General features: G+C 42.7%; 1 protein-coding gene across 1 annotated transcript in view; it reads right to left on the bottom strand.

Moving 5' to 3' along the window:
* TRAF3IP2 (TRAF3 interacting protein 2) overlaps positions 1–18773 on the bottom strand; it is a 44229-nt gene that overhangs the window by 13424 nt on the left and 12032 nt on the right. The window contains exons 2-4 of the mRNA XM_007078724.3: positions 17879–18709; positions 7762–7939; positions 1200–1378 (exon numbers count right to left, since the gene is read on the bottom strand). Coding sequence (XP_007078786.1) covers positions 1200–1378; positions 7762–7939; positions 17879–18701 — 1180 coding nt within the window. The 5' untranslated portion in view covers positions 18702–18709. The remainder of the gene's footprint in view (positions 1–1199; positions 1379–7761; positions 7940–17878; positions 18710–18773) is intronic.

An 18773-nucleotide genomic window follows, 5' to 3' on the forward strand; every position in this document is an offset into this window, starting at 1 on the left:
AGGAAGTCCCTGGGGCAGGAGATGGAGAAGAAAGGAAAGTTGGAGAGAAAATATGAGTTTGTATGTATTCATCTATGCTTGGGCTCTGGACTTTTGAAACAAACATCTCAAATAGAAGCGTGTACAATGCTCATACTGACTCATTTAAGCAGCCCGACATATCGATGGCCCTCAATGTATTCTTAACACCTAATATTCAACCAATTCCTGGGTAAGAATTTCCAGACTCCTTTATAGATTATGGTAAGATAAATATGATCTATAGATTGACATGAGGATTATATCCTATGCAGGACAGCATCCATTCTCCACAAGTGCTCAAGATTAAAATGTATAAGATTTTGAAAATATTAAAAAAATTTTTTTGGATGATAAACAACAATGGATCCTTACCATAGATATCTTCCAGAGCCCTAAATGACTAATGAGCACAGATTCCCCCGATAAGTTAGCAAATGCAGAAGGCTTAATTTTCAAGTTTGGTTCAAAGAAGCACCCAGGTTTCTAAAGGGCTTATTAGAATTACCTGAACTTCTCTAGCAAGCACAACAGAATATAACAATTTCACAAGTAGTGGCTGTTTTCATAAGATTTCTGGAACTTACTGTCCTGACTGACCTTAATATGAGAACATTTTGGTGATATTTCAACATTTCTGGTTCTGGCTGCAAAATCTGGAAAGAGAATCATCACCTGACACTTAGTCGAATGTTTCTTTAAATAAAAGGCTTGGTTTGCATTGGTTGTAAAACAGTATGGAGAATGTGAGACCGCTTTTTCCAAACAAGATTGCTCATTCCTACAGGAAATGACCTCGTTCCTGATGGCTGTTGCTAATTTATGGTGAAACACTAGGTCCCTGGCCAATACCACATGGACATCCAATCAATTTACCCAGGGACAAGTCCACCCAAGAGCATCATTCAGAAGAGAGAAGCGTTGGAGTTATTTGTTGTTGGAGTATATGTTTAAGAAAATCTAATGGTAAGCATTTTGTGAGTTTTGCTGGTAGTGTCAGCATCACTAAAAACGATTCATATAAAATGCTGGTTACTTTTTAAAGCAAAAAGTAAGGAAGTGAAATTTATTTCACTCTGTGTATGAGGAATACCCAAGGTCAGGGATGAAAAATCATCAAGTACTCTCTAAGTAGAAGACCTGACAAAAAAGAAGGAAAAACAACATTGCAAACAACTTACGTAATTCTTCTGGCAAATTGCTTGTTTTCAGAGTTCCTCTGGCTGGAAGGTTACTAGGGGGTCTGGGGACAGCAGCTGGGGATGGAGCCTGGGGAGCTGGTGGTCTCAACTCTGCAGGACACTCCAAGGACTCCTCAGGAACTCCCGCTCGATTAGGTGGCTGATGATATAGTTGGTCCCTGGAAAAGAATACATTTATGGTAAAATTTTCATTTTTTTACAAAGGCAAACCTAGCAAGACAGAAAGCCTTTAAGAACTATGGGAATATACCAGTGAGCTATCTCTCTCCTCTCCCTCCATTTCTTTCCTGAGCCAGAGGGATGAGGGTTGCTCCATTGAATTTCAGTCAATAAGTAATTCGGCGGGCTGCCATTTGTAAGGACCTGTGCTAGGGGTCGAAAGAGGGAGCAAGACCTGTGTAGGAAGAACAAATATTGTTAAAATGTTGATACTACCCAAAGCAATCTACATATTCAATGCAATCCCTATCAAAATAACACCAGCATTCTTCACAGAGCTAGAACAAACAACCCTAAAATTTGTATGGAACCAGAAAAGACCCAAAATAGCCAAAGCAATCCTGAAAAAGAAAGCCAAAGCAGGAGGCATCACAATCCCGGACTTCAAGCTTCACTACAAAGCTGTAACCATCAAGACAGTATGGTACCGGCACAAGAACAGACACTCAGATCAATGGAATAGAATAGAGAACCCAGAAATGGACCCACAAACATATGGCCAACTAATCTTTGACAAAGCAGGAAAGAATATCCAATGGAATAAAGACAGTCTCTTCAGTAAGTGGTGCTGGGAAAAGTGGACAGCGACATGCAGAAGAATGAACATGGACCACTTTCTTACACCATACACAAAAATAAACTCAAAATGGATGAAGGACCTCAATGTAAGCCGGGAAGCCATCAAAATCCTCAAGGAGAAAGCAGGCAAAAACCTCTTTGATCTTGGCCACAGCAACTTCTTACTCAACACGTCTCCAGAGGTAAGGGAAACAAAAGCAAAAGTGAACTATTGGGACCTCATCAAAATAAAAAGCTTCTGCACAGTGAAGGAAACAATCAGCAAAACTAAAAGGCAACTGGCAGAATGGGAGAAGATATTTGCAAATGACATATCAGATAAAGGGTTAGTATCTAAAATCTACAAAGAACTTATCAAACTCAACACCCAAAAAACAAATAATCCAGTGAAGAAATGGGCAAAAGACATGAATAGACACTTCTCTGAAGAAGACATCCAGATGGCCAACCAACACATGAAAAAATGCTCAACATCACTCATCATAAGGGAAATAAAAATCAAAACCACAATGAGATACCACCTCACACCTGTCAGAATGGCTAACATTAACAACTCAGGCAACAACAGATGCTGGCAAGGATGCAGAGAAAGAGGATCTCTTTTGCATTGTTGGTGGGAATGCAAACTGGTGCAGCCACTCTGGATAACAGGATGGAGCTTCCTCAAAAAATTAGAAATAGAACTACCCTATGACCCAGCAATTGCACTACTAGGTATTTATCCAAGGGATACAGGTGTGCTGTTTCGAAGGGACATATGCACCCCAATGTTTACAGCAGCGCTATCAACCATAGCCAAAGTATGGAAAAAGCCCAAATGTTCATCGATGGATGAATGGATAAAGAAGATGTGGTATATATATGTGTATGTATATGCATATATATTATATATATATATATATATAGTATATGTGTATATATATAATATATATATACAATATACATATTATATATATACATATACTATATATATTATATATATATACACATGTATATATATACATGTATATATATACATACACAATGGAGTATTAACAGCAATCAAAAAGAATGAAATCTTGCCATTTACAACTACGTGGATGGAACTGGAGGGTATTATGCTAAGTGAAATTAGTCAGAGAAAGACAAATATCATATAACTTCACTCATATGAGGAGTTTAAGACACAAAAAAGATGAACATAAGGGAAGGGAAATAAAAATAATATAAAAACAGGGAGGGGTACAAAACAGAAGAGACTCTTAAATATGGAGAACAAACAGAGGGTTACTGGAGGGGCTGTGGGGGGGAGGGGATGAGCTAAATGGGTAAGGGGCATTAAGGAATCTACTCCTGAAATCATTGTTGCACTATATGCTAACTAATTTGGATGTAAATTTAAAAAAAAATTAAATTAAAAAAATAAAAGAATATGAACAGGAAAAAAAAAAAAAAGAAAAAGAAACAGAAAGAAGATTCGATGTCTCCATGCAAGGACTGTCTAACTGGGAAGATAAGTAGTATGTGCAAGGCAGACATGGTCTCCAAAGAAAGAAAGTAGTATAATGGTTGACATACAAGGTTGGTGTTATAGGCGTTCAGATAAAAAGACAGGATTTTTAACTCATGATAGAGAACATTTCATTATGTATCAAAAGGTAGAAAAGGCCGTGTAGGTTTAAGTATTTATGTTGTTAATATATGGATGAAAATCTGATTTTGAGGAGCTTTTAATGAAGTTTCTACCACATTGTTACATGTTATTATTAGTATTATTTTTGTTTTGGTCACCAGTATTCCCATGAACATTGTACTGAGAGGAACACACAGATGCACTCATGTGAGATCTGGAAAGCCAAAGGAAATATGCTTCTGCCACTTCTGTGATTTCTGTTGATAAGTGCTACCATCAGGTGCTGAGTTCCTGGGGAAGCACCCCAGTGTCCCATTACCAGCTCCCGTGTCAAGGTGAGGGCAGAGGCATCCATTGTTGGCCAGTGCAGATCCAGCAGGCACAGAATGGACCCAATAATTGCAGCGCCGGTGGCTTCCTGATCCTGGACTGTACTATGGCAACATGGCCTTGAATGGAGGGTTCTCTGATGGCTTTCTGATCTTCTGCCTCTCCCACTGTGATGGAGGAAGCAGCTTTTTTGGCATCCTGTTCTTTGGTGCTGCTCTGGGGTCATTCCTGGAAGCCTGGCCTGAAGCTTGCCCTTCCAACCTCCAGCGATTCTGTAAGCACCCGATTCCCTGCATTAAATCCTTTCTGCTGAAAATAGCTATTTTCTATAACTGAATCCTGACCGATAGGGGGACTACACCTGCATCTGTAATGTTTTATTTCTTTAAAAAGGCTCTGGACTATGTATGGCAGTATGTTCACATTCAAAAAATCTAGGGAGTGGGAACGTGGATGTTTGTTGTTTGTTGTGTGCTTGAGATTGTTTTATATTCTAATATTTTTTAAGTTTATTTATTTATTTTGAGAGACAGAGCACGAGCAGGGGAGAGGAGAGAAAGGGGGAGAGAGAGTATCGCAAGCAGGCTGCACAATGTCAGCATATAGCCCTACATGGGGCTCGATCCCATGAACTGTGAGGTCATGACCTTAGCCAATATCAAGAGTTGGCTGCTTAACAGACTGAGCCACACAGGTGCCCCTTTATATTCTGAATTTTAAAAATGGTTTTGATGACAAAATCCATGTGTATATGCCCAGTTTTTGTAGATTGTTGCATATGCTCATATTTTTACCCAAAAGAGTATTACAAAGTTTGAAATTCTTATGCAACAGGATTTAAAATAAAATTACACAGAATCTCAAGTATACTATATTTTTCCTTTTTTTTAAATTTTTTTTTCAACGTTTTTTATTTATTTTTGGGACAGAGAGAGACACAGCATGAACGGGGGAGGCAGAGAGAGAGGGAGACACAGAATCGGAAACAGGCTCCAGGCTCCGAGCCATCAGCCCAGAGCCTGACGCGGGGCTCGAACTCACGGACCGCGAGATCGTGACCTGGCTGAAGTCGGACGCTTAACCGACTGCGCCACCCAGGCGCCCCTTCCTTTTTTTTTAAATGTTTTATTTTATTTTTGAGAGAGAGACACAGTGTGAGTGGGGGAGGAGCAGAGTGAGAAGGAGACACAGAATCCAAAGCAGGATCCAGGCTCTGAGCTGTCAGCACAGAGACCATCACGGGGCTTGAACCCACGAGCCGTGAGACCACAACCCGAGCTGAAGTCGGCCACCCAACCAACTGAACCACCCAGGCGCCCCAAGTATACTTACTATATTTCTAAAGTGTGAATGTTTGAGGAACTTATTTTTATTTTATATTTTTATTAATGTATAGAAAAAAATCTCCATAAAATATGCTTTTATCTAATGAAGATCCAGTTCCACATCCTTTTTGCATGAATTCCCTTTATATCGAAAGCTGCTTGGTTGTTATAGAAGACAATTGCTCATTTGATAAAGACATGTTAAAGCTTTGATAATATTTTTGTAAATTTTTTTTAATGTTTATTTATTTTTGAGAGAAAGAGAGAGACAGAGAGAGAGCTTGAGCAGGGGAGGGACAGAGAGAGAGGGGGAGACACAGAATCCAAAGCAGGCTCCAGGCTCTGAGCTGTCTGCACAGAGCCTGACACGGGGCCCGAACTCATGAACCCTGAGGTCATGACCTGAGCCGAAGTCAGACACTTAGCCTACTGATTGGGAAGATAAGTAGTATGTGCAAGGCAGACATGGTCTCCAAAGAAAGAGGTGCCACAAAGCTTTGGTCATATTAAAAAACCTCCATATAAAAACAATATCATGGATTGAATGACAGAGGCAAGTTTCTGTGTCAAGGTTCCCTTTCAAATTTATCAGTAAGAGAAGAATTAGCTTCATTACCTGAATTTATTTTTCATTATCCTAAAATGATAAAATAAATCCAAGGAGACCATAGCAGGCTCAAATTGATGTTACAAAAGCAATTACTCAGTACTAGCTTTGCAATTCTTCTGTAAATCTAAAAATATTTCAAAATCAATGTTTTTTTAGAAAAAAATTACTATTGCCTTTCCTATCCAATGCCAGTGGACATGTGTCATAAAGTTGCTTAAATTTTGTCTGTTTTCTTGGAATTTCAGATATTTCTTCTGCAAGCATGCTTATCTGGTTGTACAGTCACATTTTAGTTAATTTCATTATTTAAACTCCATGCAATGTTTTAAAGTTTGTTATGTATGTATGTATACATGTATTTAAGTAATCTCTACACCCAACCTAGGCTTCCAACTAACAACCCTGAGATCAAGAGCCAAATCCTCCACTGACTGAGCCAGCCAGGCACCTCAAACTCCATGCAATTTTGTTTTTGAATAATAAGGGCTCTGTCTAGAAAGAAAATCTGAGAACATATGGGCTTTTGAATAAAGGTACAGGCATACACCTTATCTGCCATTATAAATGGAGTGGGCTTTTTTCCTTTTAATAAAGTTGCTGAACTAATTACAAACTTCTGCATTTCTGAAAAATCTGCTTTACAATGACCTTTGTGTCTCATTCTTAAAAGAGAATATAATTTTACTCTGGTCTATAAAAATTGTGCTTGAGCAAGAGCAAACATTTCATCTACTCTTTTCAATTTTGTCTTAAATTAAGAAGCTCCATTTTTACAAATTCTTCCTCCTTATTTTAGATCTGTTAATTAAGAGAGGGGTGCCTGGGTGGCTCAGTTGTTTGAGTGTCCAACTCTCGATTTCAGCTCAGGTCATGGTCTCACAGTTTGTGAGATCAAGCCCTACGTTGGGCTCTGTGCTATTAGCACAGAATCCTAACCCTGCTTAGGATTCTCTCTCTCCCTTTTCTCTGCCCCTCCCTGGCTTGTGCTGTCTCTCAAAATAAATAAACTTAAAAAAGAACAAAGAGAGAGAAGAGGAAAACTTGAAGAAGAGTCAAAGGAGAACAATAAAGAGAGAAATGACTAAGACTTAGACAACTGAAGTCAAGAAATACCAGAAGCAGTTTTCTGGAAGAAGTATAGGAAAGACCTAATAATGGTGTTCCATATGTGTGGATGCTAATATAAAAAACAAAAACAAATTTTGTTTTTAAAAATTTCTCTTCAGAGCTAATCGAATTTAAAATTTCCAAGTAAGACTTGGGTTTAAACAGGTGTAGAAACTAGGGTAAAAAAACCAAATATCCTATTGGTAGAAGTCAGTCGTAGTAAAAAGAAAAATCTATTTCTGGGCTAAAAGGCCAGGTGATTTGACCATAGAAGGAGGGGATGTCACTTGGCATTTTAAGGGCCATTCCTTCGAAAGAATGTTGACTAGTTACCAGCGGCTTTATGTGTTGGAAAGAGATTCTTGTCAACCAGCTTCCATCTCCTCCTGACTCAAAGAGTCTATTCCCCTGTGTGGCTTGGTCACTAACCTGGGCAACAAGCCAACAGAGAGTTTTGATACATCTTGATTGCACTGGTGTCATTCTTTTTCTTTTTCACGTTAAACAATGTCTGGGGTGCCTGGGTGGCTCAGTTGGTTGAGGCCCCGACTCTTGATTTCGGTTCAGGTCATGATTCCAGGGTTGTGAGATCGAGTCCCGCTTCAGGGTCTGTGCTGACAACCCAGAGCCTGCCTGGGATTCTCTCTCCCTCTCTCTCTCTCTCTCTCTCTCTCTGCCCCTTTCTCACCCTCTCTCTCAAAATAAATACATAAAAATTTTTAAAAAAATGTCTGAAAGTTGGCCCTGTCATACTGATACCTTGGGAGCCCTGGGGAATGGTCTCTTTGTGCCGGTCTCTCGTCTTGGTCCCAGGGGCTGGGGTAGTTCAGGATGACCTTCTGCACAGGGTGTGGGCCTCGCCCGCTGGCTCCTGGGAGGGGCTGCCCGCGTGGCTGGAACACTTGATGGTAGGCTGCTTGAGGGTGGTCGAGGCCGCCTGCAGGTGAAGACAGCAAAGTGAACGGGGCAGAACGATTCTAACTCCTTCGTGTGAAAGTATAAGCTCACTGCCAATTTTTGTCTCAATACTGAGGGTTCCAGATGTCAGCTACCACCTCTGTAATGTCCGCCATGTTTCCGTACTATTTTTTATTTGATAGTTTTCGGTCAGTCATTTTTTTCCCCTTAATAAAAACATCTGTGAAATTATGAGTGTGGTGGTCTAATTGGAAAGCACGAAGCTCCACCCAGGCCCCTAATTTTATTTATTTATTTAAAAAAAAATTTTTTTTAACTTTTTTTTAATTTATTTTTGAGACAGAGAGAGACAGAGCATGAATGGGGGAGGGGCAGAGAGAGAGGGAGACACAGAATCGGAAGCAGGCTCCAGGCTCTGAGCCATCAGCCCAGAGCCCGACGCGGGGCTCGAACTCACGGACCGCGAGATTGTGACCTGAGCTGAAGTCGGCCGCTTAACCGACTGAGCCCCCCAGGCGCCCCCCAGGCCCCTATTTTAATAAGATATTTAGGATAATCTAACCATGAGGATCGGCTCACACCACCATTCCTACCACAATTTCCCAGATTTCCAGAACACAAGACTAGGAGAAATGACCTCCCTGAAAGATAGAGAATTCCCCCAAGTGGACACAACACACACACACTCACACACACACATATACCATTCCCTCTTAAGGAAGAAGTAAATGAATGAAAACTTGGCTCATACCTCTGGGAAGTAGCTAACCAGTTGGCAATACCTCCTGACCTTTATTCTTCTCTTTTTGAAGCCTACATGTGCTTGGGACCATGGCAGTTAGATAAGGGCAGGCCTGGTGGCTCAGTCGGTTGAGTGTCTGACTTTGGCTCAGGTCATGATCTCATGATTCATGGGTTTGAGCCCCACATCGGGCTCACTGCTGTCAGTGCAGAGCCTGGAGCCCGCTTCAGATCCTCTCCCCGCCCCCCGCCCCCTTTCTCTGTCTCTGTCTCTCTCTCAAAAATAAATAAACATTAGGAAAAAGAATTATAGAAAAGGGCAGACCTCAGGACACAGCCAGGGCTGGTGGTGACTTATGTGCATGTGTAACCCAAGAGAAAGTTGGTCCCAGCCAGCCCCAGGAGCAGCAGGGTTCCAAGGGAAGGAGGGCATCCTGCCTGACCAGGTGAAGGAAGAGAATTCAAGGCCAGAGGAAGGATGCGGAAAAAGCAGTAAGGATGAGAGGAAGCCTCTGAGGGAACTCTGAGCCCAGAGGGGCTCAAGAGTGGGAAATCTATGGAGCGCCCGGGTGGGTCGGTTGGTTAAGTGTCCAACTTCGGCTCAGGTCATGATCTTGCGGTTCGTGAGTTTGAGCCCCGCATCAGCCTCTGTGCTGATAGCTTGGAGCCTGGAGCTCGCTTTAGATTCTATGTCTCCCTCTCTCTCTGTTCCTCCCCTATTTGCGTGCGCACTCTCTGTCTCTCTCTCTCTCTCTCTCAAAAATAAATAAATTAAAAGAAATTTTAAAAAAAGAGTGGGGAATCTAAGCAGTAGGTGTGGGGGTGCATCTTAAGGGTGGGTCTAGCCTACAGAGGGATCGGAGAGGTCCAAGTGGATAACACAGCAAAATAAACTATCCCGTAACTGCCTAGTGATCTAAGCACTGCCATCTCTGCCCAAGAGGTTGGATGATCTGGCAGGCACAGCTAGTTAGAATAGGAAGGAACCTTGTTTTTCAAAACATTTTTTGATCCTTATTCTTTTTCTGATAATAATAATAATAATAATTAATAATAATAGTGATAATAAAAGCTTGCTTGCTGTGAGGTAGGATACATGAAGAAATGTAAAGCAAAATAAAGCCAGCAAGTGAGAAAGTCACCGATAAGGTAGGTTGGAACCAGAAAATGGGGGGTGAGGATATAGCAGAGAATTTTCTTCTTAGTTTGGTGGTCAGCAGCCATTGACGTTTTTAGGGGAGCATTCAAGGGAACGACAGCCTCAGATAGAGACAGAAAACAAATAATGTGCATGTTCACTGCCTCCAGGTCTCCACTGTCTGACTCAGGAAACTTGGCTGGGTGACCCTGGAAACGCATGCAAGCCAGTCTCTCAAGCATGGTCAGGTGCCCTGGGTTCAACCTATTGTCTGCTTTGACACAGGATGCCAGCCAGGCCCTTCCTGTCACCTCTCCAACCCAGGTTGACTCCTGGCCCTGACCCTGATGCTTGCCCTGCAATTGCTCAGGCCTGGTCTTGCTATTTAGGGGCAAGAGGAGGGATGAAAGAGTAGGTTGCTGGATCTATCCCAGCCCCCTGGCTGATAAAGGAGACCAGGACTTGGAGAGTACCTTCAAGAGTGGGGACACAGGACCACAGGACACGATATACCACACAGATTTTGCTTTTACAGCCTTCTCGGAGCAGGCAGATGTTTCAATGGGGTCCAGATGGCCAGGTTGCTACTGCTGCTCCTTTTCCGGAGCTAGAAAGGGGAGAAAGGGCCGCTGCCATCAGATCACCAGGCAGGGACCAGCCCTGCTTCTAGAGGAGTCTTGCATCAGTGGACCATTTACAAAAGCAGCTGCAGCGGCAACCCTCTGATCTCCCCTTGCGCTTAAAATCCTCCTTTGTGGTTGGATTCCTGGGCTTGACCTTGGCCCCTAGTATGCTCTCACAAGCTCACCAAGCCCCAGCTACCCTGGTCATCTTTTATCTTGAACACCCAAGCTTGTCCCCATCTCCGGGACCATGAGATAGTCATCCTCTCTGCCTAGCATATTATTGCACTATGTCTTTACAGACCAGCTTCTTGTCATTCCAGGCTCACTCAGATACCACCTGTTCAAAGAGGCCCACCCCCTCCCCCAGTTTCCTTATCCTACCCCCCCCCACCCCATTTTATTTTCTTCATGGTGTTTATCATATGTTTGAGTAGTCATAACTCTTGTCAACTTTTTGTCTGCCTTCCCTACTAGCATTTAAGCTCTGTGAAAACACAGACTGAGTCTGTTGGCCACCAGGTCTCCAAGCACAGTGCTGGCACACGGGGATGCTCAAAAAAAAAAAATGGATGAATGAAGATTCAACAGTTCACACACAGAAAAAGAGAAGCCACTACACTGTCTACTTATGTGCAGTCCATTGTGTTTTTCTAGTGTCTCTCCTGGAAGTAGGAAGGAGAAAGACTTTGCCAGTGGCCTTGAAAGTTTTTAATATTTGCAGCCATTTTTGCTTCCCATATCTGTTAATAAGCCGCTAATAATGTTTTATTTGCTTTAGAAGGACTACCAGGCTCTAATCATAGGGTTTGTTTCTTTTCCAGAGAGCGGATGTTAGTGCTGTTAATCAAAAGCCTTTGAATCAAGGTCATATGATTTCTAACAGATTATTTCCCGCACAACATGTTTTTGTCTCATAGCAACAAATCGTGTCATTAAAATCACTAAGGCATGTGGGCTAGGGTTTGATTAGCTGTAACTTTCATTTCTGAAATGGCCACCTGAGGTAAAAACTTGCACCGGTTTACGTGACCAGATGAAAATGATCCACCTTACCTGTTTTTAAAATTGACAAGGAGAGTCCTCTCTGCTGTCCTTTGATTGTTTAAAACAAAGAAATATTGAACACTAGAGGGTCAGTCAAAAACAAGCCTTCCCTTTTGTAAGTGAAATTTGGTTGTGTGGACAAGTGGCTAGATGAAAAGTATTCATTTATCAGGTAAATGAATATCTCTTCATTGCTCACGTTTTATTCATTCTGTTCCACTATTCTGACCGAGCCTTGCTCATTTAGTTGGGTATTCTCCATATAATCGTGGCCAACACTTTTTGAACACTCGCTACCTGCCAGGTACCGTACTAAGTTCCTTAGTTGGGAATACAGAGTTCAATTTTCTGTTTTCTTAAAGAAGTTTGAGAATAAAATCTGATTCCCCTACCATGGTCCTTGGATCCTTCCCCTTCTGGCAGAGCTCACCTTGCTGCAGCCCCGTTGGCTTGCTTTTGGTGCCTTCACTGCACCCAGTTCCTTGCTTCCTTCACTTTCTCATCTTTCAGATTTCAGCTCCTAGGTGTCCTCTCAAACAGGTCTCCTCTCGTCATCCTATTAATGCCTAACACCCAGTTATTTCCTTCATAGCACTTATACTTTGTTTTGTTTGCTGATTTCTACTTATCTGGCTCTCTAGTAGACTATGAGGTCCATGAAGACAGGATCACATCTGTTGTATCACTGCACACCCAGTGCCTGGCATAGGATGGACAAATATTTGTGGAATAAATTGATAAGTGAAGGGACGAGTTCTGTTTCCAAGTCCCATTGACGCCCCTCCTTTCCTCCCCTCCTCTCTTCCATAGGACCGTTAAAGATGGCCTTTCCATAGCCTGATATCACAAAGGCCCCACTCATGATTAGGGATTACTCCTTTCCTCAGGAGGCAGGGAACAGACTTCTTTTTATTCATTCAACAAATATCTGTTGAACCTCTACTGCTAGCCATGCAGCGAACAGAGAAAAACAGGATACAGTTTCTTTGAGTAGCTCAGAATAGAGAGAGAAAATCTGTGTGTCTGTGGGTGTCTGTTTTGAAACACAAACCCACACTCGTTAGTATGTGAGAAGGGGAGGCGTGCAAGTCGGCAGCCACCTACTTGGTAGACTTAAGAATTGCCGCCCCAAAATATCTCCCCCACTGATTTGTCCTCGGTGCCGAAAATCCCATCACAAGAATTTATTCTGCAGGAGATGGGGGATGATGTGACAGACAGATGATTTGTGAGCAGGGTAACTCCTCAGTTCCGAGGCAGCGTTCATCACAGAACAAAAATATAAACCTTGCACACTCATAAATGGGTGCCCGGGACTGTATGTTATTTGTCAGTCTGAAAACCCTCTTGGCCTGGATGCACACGGTTTTCATGTCACTAGGGCTTTTACCACTTGGAATTTGTAAACCAAATCCTAAACGAGGTTTTCCACTGATCAGTCAAGACGTTCAACATTTTTCTTCCTTATTAAGAATGGTATTGCAAGAGTTTGAGAGAGGAAATAAAATCTGATTTTCAAGTTGTCAAAAAGCATGATGATATAATGCAATCAGTTTGGCCAGGAAACAAAATGGCCAACATAAACTGTTACGGGAACACCCACAGCTGTAAGCAGCTGCGGTTCCTGAAAGGCAGATCCTTTATCATTTCTTCCATCTGGGTTATTCTTTCCTTACTTTTAATTGTGTATGCACTCTAGCATACGAATAATCACTTTTTCGGGTTCCTGTCAGCAATAGTAGGCCTATGCCCACAGTTTTATTTTATTCGGTATTCTTGGTAGAGAAAGCAAAAAATTTTATAGTAAAATAAAGGCTGTTTAGATTTAATACGTTCTTTTTTTTCCCCAAGTTATTTGCATCATGGGCTTTATTTGGTTGCACAGCCATGATCTCCATTCTGGTGACCTTCAGTGGAGGGATCCTGAGACAATAAGAGGCCAACTTCTCTGGGAGGCCTGGTGGGGGTAGGGGAGAAGACATTAAGCCTATTCTGCTTTGAACTTGTTTTTTGTTTGTTTGGTTTTTTTACATGAAAGGGGTGACCGGTAACCATTTCTGCTTTAACTTGCAAAGGCTAGGGTATGCCATTTGCATGGTGATCATTATTTATTTATGTTTTCATTAAGGGAAGAGGAAGTAATGCTCTTCTAAAGCCAAGTAGAACCACGTTTCCAACTGCACGAGCATCCCTTAGGTGAACAGCTCTTTTGAAGTGGTTTTGTTGGCAATTAAGTGCCGTTATAGTCCTGACATGAAACTAAGCATTTGTACACCTGCTCTGAATACTTAAAATCTGTGCCGGTGAGAGGAGTGTGGAAAGGGAGGGGTGCTCTCCAGGACTGGGCTGCTGGATCCATGTGAGTAATAACAATGATAACGAAGAGCTGCTAGTTGTTGAGGGCTTACTTTCCTAGTGCCTTCAGTATATTATCTCATTTAATCTTCAGAGCGACCTTCATGGGAGCCATTGGTGCCGGGGGCCTCATAAATATTCTGGGCTTGCAGTGCTCTGAAGAAAAACATAAGCACAAGTCTTCCCTGACAAAGCCAGCCCAATCCTGACCCTATTCCTTGTGATTAGATGCTTTTGGGAGCCGGGGCCAGGGCAAAGAAAGGCATGGTAAATTAGTGTGCTATATACTTTCATTTCCTGGGGGGGTTTTCTTTCTTCTTTTTCACTTTTACTTATTTTTCAATTATAAACATAATACCTGCTTGCTATAACAAATTTAAGAAAAGTATATAAAGTTAGAAGGACAGTCTGTCTCTTCTTAATTCCCTGTCTGCACTCCCCCGCCCCACCCTGACTACCCCAAGCCATGATCACTGATAACAGGTGGGGCAATTGTTCCAGACTTTTCAATGTACGGTGTTTAAACATATATAGCTTTTAAAAATAACACATATGGGATAAACACTGCATCTTGCTTTTCTGCTTGATCTTTTTTTTATATAAAGTCAGAATGTGTATTTTATTCTGTGTAACAGAGGTCTAGTAGTCCGTTGTATAATAAATCTCAAATTACTTATCTGTCCCCTTACTGAGCGGCATTTGAGTTGTTTTCCTTTTCACTGTAATACAACAGTGCTTTACTAAGCATCCCTGTTCATGTGTTTTCATATGCTTGTTTAGCGTTTCCCTGGGATAGATCCTGTAAGTGCATCTGCGGGGCCAAGGAAGCACATTTAAAATTTTGATAAATAGGGAGATTGCCTTCCAGAAGATTGTACCAATTTATACTCCTGCCAAGAGTAGACGGGGGTGTTCATTGCCCCATAACCCCACTAACACTGGATGTTGTCTGACGTTTTTATCTTTTTGCACATCTAATTAGGAAAATGGTATCTTAAAAAATTTTGCATATATACATTTTTCTTAAATTTAGTAACGTTACATACGCTTACTGACTGTATGTCTTCTCTGAATTGTTCCCTTCTCCTAAGTTCTCCCCTCTGCCTTTCATCACCTCTCCTCCCCCCAGGACCCCCAGTGGTCCCCTTCTCACCGCTTCGGTGGAAGGAAATGGTATACAGAGCCAGGGCAAGGCAGTTGATGAGAGAAATCTCATCAGAAGGTATTAGAGACAAAAAGATTCCCCAGTCAGAGATGTTTGCATTTTAAAAGAGTCTGCCCAGAGGGGGCAATTTGCACTCACCTCCAAAGACTGGATTGCTGGTGGGGTCATTTCAGACTTCAGCACAAAAAATATTTCCATGTGGGAAGATCTTTCTGGGATCCTCGAATCATAAGGAGTTAATGCTTTCTTTGTCTGTCATAACCAGGCTTTCTCCTGTTAGCGGGGAAAGGCAACTGCCTGGGACTTAGTATCACAAAGCCCTTACTAAATATTCACACTTCTACCATTAATCTTAGGGATTCATCAGAAATGCAGAAAAAAACTCCTATACATGATGTTTGTCCTACCGTTGCTTATTGGATCAGAAACTGGAAACTAGTAACAATGTCCAACAATGGAGAATAGCTTAAAAACAATTTGGTAGATCCATCTGATAAAATACATGCAGCATTTTTTTTTTTTTTTTTTGAGAAAGAGAGAGAGAGCACACACACACACACACACACACACACACACACACAGGTGCATATGCAGGGGGAGGGGCAGAGGGAGAGAGGGAGGGAGGGAGGGGGAGAGGGGGGCAGAAAGGAGGAGGGGGGGAGAGGAGGAGATATATATTTGACATATATTTTATATGTCAAAACCCCAATAAGGAATTATATTTAGGTGATAGAAGTATGAATTGAACTTTTAGGCATATTTCAATTTTGAGAGCAAAATTCTGATTCTGATTTTTTTTGATCAGAAAAATCATCTTTAAATGCACAGAGTAGAATGTTAAAAAGTAGTTTATGGTATTATCCTCCCAGAATTATTCCCTTTTATCCTGGAAATCATTGAGAAATAAATGTACCCCTGACCCTGCCAAGGTCCAGGCCTCAGTGATTCACATGTAAGGAATTCGGCCACCACACCCATCCTATTACTGGGCCCAGAGAGCAGGCCTCAGTGTCTACAACCCCAGTCAGTGACTTCCAGCCTCCCAAACTCAAGGTCTCAGCTTTAGGCCTCAGAGCCTCTTTCTCCCCGAGCTTGCTGCTTCCACAGCTCCTGGCATCACTCTTAACCTCACATTTATTCCTACTTTTTCTTCCAACTGTCTTCTAAGCTCCTTTAAGATTTAGCTCAAGTGTCCCTCTGGAAATCTCCCCAGATCAGCACCTCGTCAGGCTGTTTGCTTCTGCTCTGCCTGTCAGAACACCTAATGTCAGTACGGCATCTACTCATGGGCTTGCCTAACTCCCCCTCCAGAAGGCAAGCTTTTGTACATCAGGGCAACAGTTTCTGTCCCTCCTTTTTTAAAAAAAATATGAATTAATGAATTACTGTGTTGCTCTATTCACTTTAGGGGGCTTTATACGAAGTGTGCTTGTATAAATACATACGTTGTGATTGGTTATAGGATTGATTTTTTTTTTTAAGTTTATTTATTTTGAGAGAGAGAGAGAGAGAGCACGAGTGGGGGGAGGGACAGAGAGAGAGAATCTCAAGCGGGCTCCACACAGCGCAGAGCCTGACACGGGGCTCAAACCCACAAACCACAAGATCATGACCTGAGCCGAAGTCAGATACTTAACCAACTGAGCTACCCAGGTGCCCCAGCATTTTTGATTATTTCTATAATTTATTTCAAAGCTAGGCATCAGACCAAAGAGTCTGACCATTTGAACTGCTTTTTGTACCACGTTTATTTGCTAGGAAAAATATATCTCACAGCCCTGTGACTTCCCAGTAGCCTTAACGGAGACTTAACATCAAGAATTGTAATGAACCTTTTATCTCAGGCTAAGACTTTATCACTTCCAGAGACACTTACTGCACTGATACACATTACTCACTCATCCGCTCATTCAGAAATAATTTCCTCAGAGCCTAGCGTATGCTGGCCACTATGCTAAACGCTGGAAAATTATGGATTAAAGATATACCTTTGCTGTTGTGCTGGAGGGAGAGGTAGACGAGTCCATGAGTAGATGCATACTGATAGTAGGTGTTCTGACAGGCAGAGCACAAGGAAACGGAGAGCCTGAAGAAAGGATTGATCTGGGGAGTTTTCCAGAGGGACCCTGGAGCTAAGTCTTACAAGGTGATGGTTGTATAACTCTGTGAATATACTACAATTCATTGAATTGTACACCTAAGTGGGTAAAGGGTGAACTTTACAGTATGTTGATTAGATCTGTAAAGCTGTTTGAAAAAAGAGGTATAGAACTGGGTCAAATGTGCACGAAGGGGACGAACATCCTGGATAGAGAAGAGCAAGGGCAAATGCTTGGAGGTATAAAGGAGTTAGACAGGTTTCAGGGGACTGCGGTCCTTGGGGGTGGCCAGGGTTAGAGTAGAGGTGGGTGGCTCAAGTCTCCAATGGGGTTTAAGTAACAGCATCATAAGAGCAACTCAGTCTTCATGTGATGGCATGAATCCAGAGTTTCAATAACATTCCGGCATTTTTGACTGAAGGCCTCTTTCTTTGCCAAAACTAAGATGGAGAAGCAGCTGGGAAGAACCCGGATGCCCAAGGATGAAGACAACAAAAATATACTCTAGAAGTCATTTGGGTCATCTCCCTGCCTGTAGGCAGGTTTCAATTAAACTGAGACAGAAGGATCCATTTTCTCCTTAAAGTTTTATAGAGAAGGAGGTTCCAAGTGGGACAGGCTTTGGGCTAAGATGAAGCATTCTTCTGGAAAGCCCCTATTCTGGGAAGCAGAATGCCTTCCCTGCATTCTGACCTATCTGTGCTGGTCTAGAGATGTGAGGCATTGACACAAGGCCTTGTTTACTTAGTTACCCAGCCCGGAATGTCCACAGGAGGTGAAGTTCACTTACATGGCACCTGGTGATGGGGACCTCCAGGACAATGGTAATGACAGTTCCACTGAGCATGAGGGCTGGGAGGCAGCATCTGTACACACGCTGGGTACCTCCGAGGTTCAAACTGAGGGAACTCCCTGGACCTGAGAGGTCTGGGGAGGTCCTGGGGGTAACACACAGAGGTGAGGGGCAGGGGCCTTTCCAGCTGCCTGATGCCCAGGACATCCTGGGGCTGGGAATCATACCCCGTGTCTATTGTAGGCAGATCTGGAGCTGCTCGGTTCCTGTGGGGCCAGGGCTGTTGCACCGTCTCTTGGTTACTGCCCGAGGAGTCTGCTGAGGCATTAGGTAAACTTTGGTCTGATTTCTCTGAGTCATGGCCAGTGTCAGGAGAAGCTGCTGAAAGCTGAGATTCTAGCCATTGATTCCGTTTTTCCATAAATGAAAACTGATGCTCCAGGGGGAGGGCTCCAACCACAGACTCAGGCTCGTGCTGGCAGGCTGCAGAGGAACCCGAGGGAAAATCTTTGCCTGGGTCCGGGTGTCTCCTCCAGAAGCTGTCTTCGCTCTCCTCCAGGATTTTAGTGCGCAGGCAGGTGACATGCTGGGACACAGGCCGCAGGTGATTGGAAAGTTTCAGGGGTGGATGAGCCTGAGAAAAGTCTCCTGAGGAACAGTGAGGGGTTTGGGGTGCAGACAAGCCGTTGGGTGCCATGTTCCTTAGATTTGGAGCAGGTGGTTCAGATGCCTCTTCCCGGGAACAGCCTGGGATTGGTTTCAGTAAGTGACTTGGGTATGGTTCTGATTCATCAACCTCCACAGGAATGCTTCGGTTCATCCTAGTTTCTGGAACAAGAGAAAACATGCCACAGCCTTAGAAGACAGATCATCTCTTGGAGCCCCTACTTTA

Source organism: Panthera tigris, chromosome B2 (genome assembly GCF_018350195.1).
Source record: "Panthera tigris isolate Pti1 chromosome B2, P.tigris_Pti1_mat1.1, whole genome shotgun sequence".
NCBI classification, from domain to species: domain Eukaryota; kingdom Metazoa; phylum Chordata; class Mammalia; order Carnivora; family Felidae; genus Panthera; species Panthera tigris.